The 11834-nt window shown below is 42.5% G+C and overlaps 1 protein-coding gene across 1 annotated transcript; it reads right to left on the bottom strand.

The window, feature by feature from the left end:
• Positions 1–240: 240 nt before the first annotated feature.
• Positions 241–11366, bottom strand: PPM1K (protein phosphatase, Mg2+/Mn2+ dependent, 1K). The gene is made up of 6 exons (XM_010008947.1): positions 10927–11366; positions 10095–10195; positions 2708–2873; positions 2032–2176; positions 897–1031; positions 241–438 (listed from the first exon to the last, which is right to left on the bottom strand). The coding sequence occupies exons 1-6, from the start codon at positions 11364–11366 to the stop codon at positions 307–309; spliced, it is 1119 nt and encodes a 372-aa protein (XP_010007249.1). The 3' UTR covers positions 241–306.
• Between the last annotated feature and the right edge of the window lie 468 nt (positions 11367–11834).

The raw sequence follows: 11834 nt of genomic DNA, 5'->3' as shown, positions 1-11834 counted from the left end.
GCAACACCTTCAGCCTTAGATGAAAACTCAGAGCCTCATCTGTGTGAACAAGGTGATGTGCAGAGCTGCTGGGAGTACAAACCCAAGTAAATAGCTGCCTTAATGCCAACTGGAATAAATAAACGCAGCAAAACGCGATCAGCTGTAAGCAACAACAGGGCGTTATGCACCGAGGGAGTAGAGACATCTTCCGTAACAATGGGAACGAAGAGATGGACAAGACACTGAGTCAACAACAGATGGATGTGTTCTCCTGTAGTACACTGTGTCCAGATTATGGCAGGAAAAGACAGCTTTGGCAGGTTTTCATGCCCACCTCCCGCTGGAAGCAAAACTGCGGCTGAAGGAGAAGTTGACCTCACTGGTTTTGTACTTTCCCCATGCTCCAAATGGCACGATGACAACTGTGCTGTTGTCTTCAGTACCGAACTGCACTGCCTGAGAGAAGAAACAATGTGTCACCATCATCATCTTGCTTGGGAAAGGAAACAAGTGTTTGGCTGCACATGGGACAATATGCCCTAAGGCACAAGATTTCCTTCTCCCTTCTCAGTCCAGATGCGGAACTTGGTACTTTTCCATAGGATATGCCACCATCCAGAACTCTGGTGAGAAACTGGTTATTTCTGTCTATGCTGATGACATACTCAGCACAGGAATAAACTGCAGTTACAGTCTCACGCAGTTCAGTGGGTCATGAGCTAAGCAAGTTAATTGAAATGATGCCTGGCAAGGATGTGGTGAGATCCAGGGTATGCAAAAGGCTAGCCAACCGACTAGTGAATGTCTCAACCAGCTTAGTTCAATTAACTTGAACGTGTGCTTGCATACCTGTTTTTTTAAAACCAAACAAAATAACAAGCATTTGGTGCCAGGCGAAGAAGCCCTGGCGTTACCTGCTCAGTAACAACGTGGGCAGCTTCAGCAGGGTCATGGCACTGGTTAATGAAGTCGCAGATCTCTTGACTGTTCACTATGAAGTTAATACCATCTGTAGTAAGGACCAGGAAGCTGTCGTCTGCATGATGCAACTGCAACAAAGGCACATGAGATGCACAAGGACGCAGCAAGTGGAGCAAGGCAATTAATTAGTTGCCTCCATTTTAACACTGAAAGCACTTTTTCTGTGGGTGCTGTGTGCTCTCCTGCTTTCTCTGCAAGGACTTAACTGAAACTCCAAGCCCTCAGCTGGCCAAAGGCTGCCCCTTGAATCCTTGAGTGCATCCATTGGCCACACAGACTGTGTTCCCTGTACTGGAGGACAGCATCTTAAGGTGATTCCAGTTCAAGAAAGCAGCCCTCTGAATACACTGAGGCCAAAGACCACATCCATTCATCACCCAGTAAACAAAATGCTTCCTTAAACTGAAGATTTCAAGGAAGAGATGATGGAACTGTGGTCATCTCCCTAAAGCCCTCAGGTGGGTAGCACTTAATTAGGACCAACTGAATGTAAGTTGTCCAGGCCCTGGGAGGTGTTGGAGAAAAGCATGAGAGTATGAGCTAAGAGGAGACCCTTCCTGCAAAAGTGAAGGCAAATTGTGCTGAATCCCTTCTGGATGGTTGTTTTCCAGACAATCACAGAACTATGGTAAGATACATGCAGCTGCCCTTTCCTCCTCTCAAATACCTCTATGTATTCCACTCTTTTAGATGACAGCCCATCCATATCCTATGTAGTCCTCAGTGACTGGATTTTAGCAGTGTTAACCTCAAAATTATTCATTTGACCACAAGCCCTGAACAGACTAACACCTATGTATTTCAGTAATGGATCTCATCCTATATTGTACTGTGTGATAAATGGGATTTAGAATTGATCTGGTTGAATTATTTTCTGTCCTGTTTGTGTTAATCTGAAATGACTTAATTAGAACTGGTCTCCAGGTACTTCACCACAAATAAAAAACAACCTTTGGCCATCAGACTTCATCTGGGCACATGTCATGTGGGCACTGCCACCTGCATCAAATACCTCTGATGCTCCTTAGTCCAAACATTGCTGTTCCTGTTAATAAAGCCTTCTTTTACCTGAACCCTTTTTGTTTCTGGCTCAGCTATCACGCCACTGTTTTTAAGCTCCAGATCTCCTATGCTCCGCGTCATTGCAAGTCTACCGTTCACATGAGGTTGTCCCAAACTGTTCCAGGAAACGAAGCCACCACACTTCCTAATCCTGTCCAGAGGCACAAAAGAGAAGGCAAATATGAGTTAACTGCTTGACACCATTACACCATGTCTACCTGTGATTTCTGTCACTAGCTCCTAGTCCAGAATGGGGTACAGAGGAGCTAAGGTGAGAGCTGAGGGTTGGCTTTTGCTTTTTGAAGGCTTCTACAGAAGGGATGTGGCTAGGTGGGCTGAGTCCTGACCTGGGCACCATAGTGCATTTCTTCAGGTCTTGGCTCTAACTTGGCAGCCTTGGACAAGACTGAACCATGTGGTCACAGCTCTATACCAAGTCGTAGTTACACTGATCTTGCTGCCAAGACAGTTCATCCTTATCCAGGGCTTTCCGCATCCCTGGTCCTCTAAACAGAGCCAAATGAGTTAACTGGAGCTGTACTGCTTTCTGCCAGCTCATAGGTGGTTTTGTGGTGTTATGTTCAACTCTCTGCTTTCTTCCAGGACCAAACCAGCAGCAGAACACAAGCACATCCTGAGCAAGGCCATCCCTTGGGAAACTACATCATCACCTGACAGGTACCTTTCCTTCTCCTCCTTTCTTTCTGGAGTATGGTCAATGGTGAGTTTCATGGCCTTTCCCTTTCGACACAGCAGAGCACGACTGTCTCCCACACTTGCCACAACCAGCTCAATACCATCCCGGAGCAGAGCCACTGTTGCAGTGGTCCCAGAGTTCACCAGAGTTGCTATAAATGTCAGATCAGAGAGAGAAGTTTTAGCACTGCCAAGGAGCATGGGATAATTTACAACAGCAACAGTCTCAATTAGTAAAATGAAGACAACTTGTGCTCTATATTAGCAGTAACTAACTGCTTTTAAGTTGAAAATAAATCTACATATAAAATGAAATAGTACAGCAAACATGCATGCATGTAGGACTGGGAGAGAGAGAGAGGCAATGGGAAGGGCAAGTATTTCTGTGCAACAACATGGCTCCATGCAGAGGGTAAATGGAATAGAAGCAATACAAGCTACAGTGGCTTCCTTTCAGCTTGTAGCAAATGTGTTTTTTTGCCCAACTAGTTTACCTCAAGTTACAGGGTTGTTTCTTATCCCTGGGCACAATGAGTGCAGGAGAAACCACCATAAAGATGATGGCTCTTCCCTTCTGTTAAGTGATGAAATGATAAATTGAGTAATAGTAATTGCAGCTTCATGTAGTTCATCAGAAAAGAAACACTAGATCACTCTTTCACCCCAGTCTGTGGGGTCCTCGCGTTGCTGTCACAGTTGTTACAATCTCACTCTGCTTCCTCAGCCTTGCCAAGACACAAAGGGTTCAGCCAGCAGGACATCGACTTTTTTTAGAAAGGGACACTGATCCCTTCAGCCCCTGCCAACTTCCTGGAGGTCCCAGGGCAAAGGTGAAGCTGGATTCTGCCTTGCCTTGTGCTTGCAAACTGATGCTGGTAGCATCTCTCTGGGCAACCTGCCCTGGGCACTGGTGGGATCACTTGACAGGGGCACACAGGGATTGCCCTAGGCACAGCAGAGCCAGCCTGAGCTGCTGTCTTCCTGCTCTTAAGGGAGTGGGATGAGCTGACTGTGTTCAGGGACCTGGTTGGATTAACTGGTGCAAGTAAATTTAAGGGCTTGTCATTTCAGTTTCTACAACAGTCTGGAAAAAAAGTGCTTGAAAACATGAAATGGGAGTCTGCCTGTTTCAGAAAAGAGCTGCAGTTTTATCTGTGAAGGAAATGCCAGAACTGTCCAGCTTTCCATTTTTTGTTTGCGTTTTGAAAGGATCAGTCCCATTTTACAGTTAGCCTCTTCTTTTCCTGTTAATTATGCAAAGAAAACCCAGTGAGGGTGTCTGGAAAGCAGTAACTCCTGCCAACTTAAGCTATTACAGTAAAAAGTCTGACTAGGACAAGCTATTGCCCAGAACACATTTGCATTCACAACCAATGCAAAAGCCCTTGAAAGGCCTTCTGCAGGTCTCCTGCATTCTAGCATTTTCCAATTTTTCCAGGTTTTAAAAGCAAGCAAATTCAAGAGGTGTTTTGGGCTAACTTAGGAACGAGAATCCACAGTTATATTCCTGTTTTCACATAACTAGTAGTTCAAGGTCTTTCTATTGCTGCTTCTGCAGAGCTCAACTACAACTATGTGCACTCCTTCCCGTGGCCCTGGCCCTGGGGGGGGGCAGGATGGATCTGAAAGGACTGTGCACTTGAACAGGAGGAATGCCAGCCAGCCCCACTTCTGACCAGTTGCCAGCAAACTGCATACACGCAGCACAACCCCCTGTGTGCTAGGGACACAGAAATGTGAGTGCTCTGGGATCTTAGTCACCTCTTTCCCCAGCCCTCTGAGGTTTCAGCACCCCCTAAGTCAGACAGGGTTGGGAGTAAACTGCAGTGCACAAAGCCCTGAAAGATGCATTGAGCCTTGTTGTGCAACAAAAGCGGTGAGCTGATGAATAAATAAATAATCACAAAACAGTCTATACTAAGCTCATGTTATTATTTAAAACAGGTATTATTACTGCAGTGAGGGCTTTGTTTGGCTGTGCCCTTAAATAGCTCGTCACTGGTGACCATCAGCTATGGTGACCAAGGTAAAATCTTGGACTGTTACGGCTGCCATGCAGGCTATGATACCAAAACTTTTTAGATGCCAGCAGATTCTGATGTTTCAGGTGAGCAGTGACACCCAGTTTCTCATTTGAAGCAAGGCTCACTTGGGAGGCACATGATGAAAGCAAGATGCTAACGAGTACAAGTGCGATTAGAAATTTTAGTAGAACCAGTAAAATACCTGTTTTAGCCAACAGTTAAAAGAAGTGAAATGAAGAATCTATGTAAAACTACCTTTTTATTTCACAGAAAATACATTATATTTAGACATTAACATTAATGCAGAACTGCTACTACTCTCCCATTTCATTCCTTGGTTTTGGAACTATGCTGACAAACAAGCAGTTTTGGAAAAATTAAGATCTTTAGCCTTTAATTCATCAATTACTGGAACCATTTGGACATTGAGGTGAATTTGCATCTTTCAAGTACACAAACTCTCAAAGCCAAAAGAGCTGCTATCATGAAATCAAGGGATGGTTCTAAAGAAGTAGTCAAGATGCAGTCCAAAATTGTGGTAATGGTCATAATGACTCAAGTTTTATATAAGTTTATTAGTTAAATAGCACTCCTAGAAAAAGAAACACTGCTCACTCACTCTTCCTTGGAACTAGTTCGTGACCTGGGTAGGGGTGCAAGAACATGGGTGTAGCTTGACTACATGCATGATGTGATTTCTAGCACAGCTCGAAAACACAGGAATGATGATGGGATAACATTTCTAATGCTTTAGTACAACATCTGCTTGGTTATTTAGTAATATCAAAATACATTGCATCAGCATATATATTGGTTTTAACAACTAAAGAGTTTATTTTATTTTCCTAACAACATCACTATAAAACTAAGATCTTTCAATAGGTTCTTAACACTCACTGGACAACTTCTACTGCAAGTCATCTCAACTAATGTGACAAAGAGGATGTGGGAACCTTCCCGTAGTCCAGGCTAGGAACCGCCGGACTCCTTCACCTGGGACAAAATTAAGCAGATCTCTCTTTCCACTGAAGCCCAGCATATAGTGTCCAGGGCCTCCAGTTCTAGAGCTGCTGACCAGGTACAGTGTCTGCCACAAATAACACGCACACAGAGGCAAATAGGAAATTCACCCAGGGACTTTGTTCAAACAAAAGAAACCTGCAACACTGGAGATGAAAGCATGAGGGCTGCAGAACAGGGAAGCAGTCACTCTTTGGTTTGCCTGCACTGGCTTCTGCAGGTCACATAGGAAGTACCTGAGGCTACACATGCATCTTCAGCCACAGCCTTCAGCCTCGGTATTTCTGGGGAATTGCCACCTTTTTCACTTTCTCAATAAAACTGTGTGGCAAAACCAGTTTAAATTCAGCCACTTCTTTTTTTTTTCCCCCCTTGTGGAGGTAAGTAACCAACCAACAAAAGAATTGTATCAATGCTAGAGGGCCAACTGTCTAATATATGGTAAGAGTGGCCACTCTGAAGAGCATCTTCAGTACAGAATATGACCCAATCCATTTCCTCAAGGTAATTTATGTGGCTTTTTAAAATATCTATTTATAAATAACACAAAAATGGCGAGTTCAAACTAAATGAGGTCAACTGAAACAGGGCCATCTTAGAGGCACTGAATAGAAGTATATAATTGTTCTGACCCATGGGAAAAATTGTAAATTAAATGCCACTTTAATATTGTAATTAGTATCTTCTAAATGTGTTAGGTAATACTCAGGGCCCTTGGATAAAAAGGCTGCCTTTGTAACATTTACAAAACCTTTAAGTACAATTTCTGCAGCTCTCCTTTTTCCTCAGTGTTGCAAGTTAACATATTCAAAGAAATAAAAATCATGTTTCAATGGTAAATAAAAAAAATAAAACAAAACCCCATTACTTTTAATATTTTGTTATTTGCAAACAACTTTTTCTGTTTGCTCAGCATAGTAAGATTCCAGGAGTGCCTTTCAAACATAGATACATCAGTTAATACCTGGCTATGTTTTAATAAGATAGCTATTCCAGAAGTGAGCAGCCAATGTGATTAGAGCTGGATGTACTGAACATGGAGGCTGACAGATAGACTCCCTTCTTGTCTCTGAGTAGTGGACTGCAGTTAACACAAGCAGTAACAGTACCTTGTAGAACAGCACTAGTCCAGGAGAGGGATTCTCTTACATTTCTCCAAAGAGATGCTTAAATTTCCTCAGGCACATGATGCACTTCTTTATTTCTGTCCTTGCTGAGCTAAGCTATTCAGCCTTTACATTTTATGGCTGGTCAAAAATATCAGAAAATTCTGTCTATCTGTCTTAACAGTTGTCCCGTGGATAATTATGTATTTGTTGGATGTGAGCTTTTACTGTGTCCTACGTTTAGCAGTGATTTAAAAGTGTCTGGATATATTTAAACACATGCAAGTGAATGAAAATGCTTTTTAAAGAGGCATCAAACACCATGATTCGGGCTCAAGCCTGTCTCCAAGCTGTTCAAGAGAAAGGAGTTAGGTAGGATGATGACAGATTACCCCTTATGAGGGTTTTTGTATGAGGTTTTTACCCCTTAATTAGTATTTGAAACAATGTGTCAAACAATCTGTGCGAATTTGGCTACAGGGATTTGTCCCAGGACTTAAGTTCCTACAAAACCCAGGCACACACTTTCAAAGCTGGCTGTGTGTCAAGGACCTGGACATCCTGAACATTCCTTGGGTTGGCTGTTTTTGCAGATACAGTGAAAGGAGTGAAGCCTGGCAGGGTCATCTACTGGAACAAGACTAAACTATTATCTTCCACTTTGTCAGCTATGGCCAAGTTTCAAAAGCAGCTCTCAGTCTTGGGGAGCATCCAGTGTATCCCAGATACACAGTGTTACACAACCAGCCACCATTTTCACGATTCTTTAGCAACAGTCTTGACTGTCACATCTAGAATAGCCACAATTAATCAGAAGTTTTGAGGGCCAACTGCTTAAGTGTGGAAGTAGGCTTCTAACCGCAAGCATTGAGATTCTATGTAACTTTCAAAACAGCAGCAACAAGAAAGATATTCACACTGACAAGTCAATGTAGTATTGAATTATTTTAACAACAAATATGCAAAAAGTTTAATTTGTTTAGAAATCCACACTTGTCTTTGCACCCTGATACCTCACTGTTTGCCTTACAGCTTGATTTTCAGCTGGGCAAGCAGTCAAGAGCACGGAGTGCTTTTAGATCCCCCTGGCTCCTGCAAGAGCTTGCAGCCTACCTGAGAAACCCTGAGTGCCTGTCAGAGCGTGGCCCCTGTGGATGTTTGACAATGCTTTTGCTCTCTATTTTGCTTGACCTCAAGCTTTTCTAATGGAGAGAGTATGTCCAGTATCTTGGTAACTGTTATGTAAATTTGTTGGCATTTGCATTACATTTCATTAAGCAACACCAGTTAGTTAAATGACATGAAGAATCCTATATGCAGTTCCAAAATGCTCAGCTTGCTGTGTTAAGTTGTATGTCAAATATTGTTGTTATCCAGTTCCATAAGTCTTGTGTATGAAATGCTACAACCAGAAACTATTTTCAGAGTAACAGAATCATGTACCAAGTACAGTTCCCGACCTTTCTTCTCAAGGAGCTGCTCTGACACTTAACAGAGGTTGCTTCAATGGGCCAAACCAAAAGCTGTCCAACTAACAAAGGGGCAGGCAGGGGGACAAATAAGAGATCTTCATGCTAGTGAAAACAAAAGGTTGGGGAAGCCCTTAAGCCTGTATTCAGAGACTTCATTGCATTTTTTTTTTTTTAAGAAAATTCATTTGCAAGGAGGCTCTTGGATAAAAAAAGCACATCTACTCTACTTGTGTCTCTCTTGAACTCAGTTAAAACTCACCCCGTAAGTCAAAAATTACTCTAAATGTTTTTACCACATAATTATTTTTTAAAGGATTTGAATATAAAAAAAAATTAAAATGGGATATAATGGGGAAATTAACTTTATATAGTGAATCCCCCTTTTTAAAGGGATGGATTTCAGGACTTAATTTGTTGGGGTTTTTTTGTGATAGCCTGGATATCTTAGCTTGTACCAGGTAAGAGGAAAGGTGTGTATCCCTCACAGTGCTGCAACAGCCAGGCTACCTGTCCTGCCAAGAAATATTTGAGTCCACCTAGGTTCATCTAGTTAAAGTGCAGGAAACCTCTCCATTATTCCATTGTACTCATTAATTGCTCAGGAAAAATAGCTTGAGAATACAGTATTACTTCAGACCCTAGAGTGCTTTTTGGTTTCAGGTCTTTCCTGGAGAGAAAACTAACAGTTCTGTTCTTCTGAAACTACTTCAGTCATTTTTCTTGCACCAGCACTGGAACAGGTTTTTTGTTTGTGTTTTGGTTGGGTTTTTTGTTTGTTTGTTTTTTATTTGGTTGGGTTTTTTGTTTGTTTGTTTTTTATTTTGGGTTGGTTTTTGTGGGTTTGGTTGGGTTTTGGTTTGTGTGGGGGTTTTTTTCAGTTGGGTTTGTTTGCTTTTGGTTTTTTAAGACTGACTAAACTGCCTTAGAATTCTATCTCAAGCCTGAGGAAATTCCTGACAGAACTGGGACAATGACTTTATCTCCCTTCCCAAATTACTCTCTGAAAGCTTCAGTTGCTGAGACTGGAACTTCACATGTATTTTGTCTCTAGATATACATACAAGAACTTGACTATCAGCCAGGACTAAGGAGTCTAAAAGGGCTGGTGCCAGCTTTAACACAGCCAACCTTGTTTTCCTCTTCACTGTTTCTTTGACACTCAGCTACTCCTTGGATTCTGTTTGTGCAGAAGCAGTATCAACTCCATTAATTTTAGCTTATTTTCCTCCTCAGGTGCAGCATCCAAGTTAGAAAGGAGAACATCTGACACCATTGCTTCTAACTGACAGGAATAACAGCTTTAAAAAAACCAAACAACAAACACCACCCCTCTCCCCAGTAAACAAACAGACACCAAAAATCCCAACCAACTAAAGAACAAAACAAAACAACCCCCCACCCCTTCAGGTTTCTCCCACAGTAAAGCTGCAAATCTTGGAAATCTAAATCACTCTGTTAACTTGACAAACACTTTCCTTGACAGAATCACGTTAAGAGAAATTCACTCATGATTATGCTAACGTTCAGATCAATACCTCCCCCTGTAAATTTGATTTAGACTTTCTATAGCTTTTCCATTTAAAAAAGGAAAAGTTTAATTGTTTCATTTGCAGTAAGTAATCAGAGCAAAATTCTATGTTAAGCAAAACTGTTTTCAAGCATTGTTTTTCACATTTTACTACAAAGCTACTGAACAAGTAAGAGAAACCTTATTCTCCACACCCATAACAGTAGAATATTTGTTTACCTACCATCAGCAGACAGTTGAACATGCCTTTCATATGCTTTATTTATTTCTAGAAAAGCTTTGTTCAAAACATTTTCCAGGTTTTCCTCCTGAGCAAGAAATTCTCTGGAAAGAAACAAGCAAACAAAAAATTACACTTCTTTCCAAGAAATAGAGAATCATAGATTGGTTTGGTTTGGAAGAGACCTTAAAAGTCATCTAGTTCCAACCCCCTTGCATGAGCAGGGACACCACTAGATCATGTTGCTCAAAGCCCAGTCCAACCTGACCCTGAACATTTCCAGGGATGGGACATCCACAGCCTCTCTGGGTAACCTGTTCCAGAATCTCACCACCCTTCTATGGCCTTATCTCCTCCCTGTATGAATTGAATGATGGGGGATTTCAGTCAAAAGGTAATATGATGTTACTAATTACCTGCTAGTAATCACTAATCCTGTAATTTTGCAAATAGAAAAAGTTCCTTTTCTAACACCCAGGGATGTGACATAGGGGTACAAATAACTCTAAGCAAGCCACAGGTCAGCAGTCACAGTGACCTCATCTGAAAGCAGCCAATTCACACTGTGTTCTCAGTCCTTTCCTGGAAGGTGGGTACAATTGTATTTTCCTCTCCTGACTTTGCAGGCTTGCTCACTAGGACAGGCATAATACAGAATATATAGATCACAGCTTATCTGTTGTAATGGACTGTTCCAGTCCTGTGTTCTTGCTGTCCCATTGGGTTAGGTGGCTATATATCCTAGGAGGATTAGCAACAATGGCTCCCTTTCAGTCCTAAGGAAGGAATCTCCACTGCAATTCATTTGACATGCATTTGCTTGATGCACACTCACTTAATATATTTTTCCATGTACTTATCACAGAAGTCTGCTGCTGCTGCCCCACCATGTCCATCATACACTGCAAAGTACAGTACGTCCTCTGTCAGCTGCGCATAATCAAACCGGTCTTCGTTTTCCTTACGCTTCCCGATGTGGCTAGCGCAGCCCACCTTGGCCAGGCTCACTTTTGGAATTGGCTTCCCGTACTTTATGCTTGGTGGGAGGAGAATGGGTTCGTCAATGCGATTGTCCCAGATGCCGAAGGTGTCCCATGTGGTAGGTCTCCCACTGCCATCCGGATCGAAGCGGGAAGCGCGGTGCTCGGAGGTGGAGCTGTAGCAGGCGGCTGTTGGACGTTTCTCGTCTTGCAAGAAGCGGGACGTCAGCACAGCTCTCCGTCTGACCTGACACCCTCCGTTTCGTACTAAATTAATTAAAGTAGCTGTTGACATAACTTGTCTTCGCAGGGATTCGTAGGAATAAGAGACACGTAGCTGCTGGACTGTCTTTGAGATCAAGGAGAAAGCTGATCAGGAAACAAGAAGCACAGGAAGGGGAATTTTGAGTTACATCATGCAGGAAACAATGTCACCCTCAGAGCCGCTCCTCCTGCCCAGCCTAGAAGAAACCAGAGCGAGCCCAGCACGACTCACTGAGAAACAATTCTGCACTGAGAAACAATCCTGCCCTGAGCAGCCCACGTCTAATGGGGAGCAAAGCAGACTCATCCAGGTACCACATTGCTGCTTACCACCTGCATAATGATATCCTGGATTTTTCCAGTGTTGGAGTGGCTGTGATGGAGCAAATGGTAGTGAAAATGACTTTGCTCCATGACAGCTAAAATTTGCTGTTGTGAAAATATGAGGCAAGGTCATGAAAATTAGTTTATCACGCTTGTTTCTTCAAACAGCTGCTGA

Source organism: Chaetura pelagica, unplaced genomic scaffold (genome assembly GCF_000747805.2).
Source record: "Chaetura pelagica isolate M959 unplaced genomic scaffold, ChaPel_1.0 scaffold221, whole genome shotgun sequence".
NCBI classification, from domain to species: domain Eukaryota; kingdom Metazoa; phylum Chordata; class Aves; order Apodiformes; family Apodidae; genus Chaetura; species Chaetura pelagica.
Note: the sequence above shows the minus strand (reverse complement) of the source record. Positions and strands in the feature narration are given on the sequence as shown.

Excerpts from the sequence above, each read along its gene's own strand:
- PPM1K (XM_010008947.1), bottom strand. The coding sequence starts at position 11,366 with ATGTCAACAGCTACTTTAATTAATTTAGTACGAAACGGAGGGTGTCAG. Across the intron at positions 2,874-10,094 it reads TGTTCAACTGTCTGCTGATG|CAACTCTGGTGAACTCTGGG; the intron begins GTAGGTAAACAA and ends TGACATTTATAG. Across the intron at positions 439-896 it reads CCCACGTTGTTACTGAGCAG|GCAGTGCAGTTCGGTACTGA; the intron begins GTAACGCCAGGG and ends TTCTTCTCTCAG.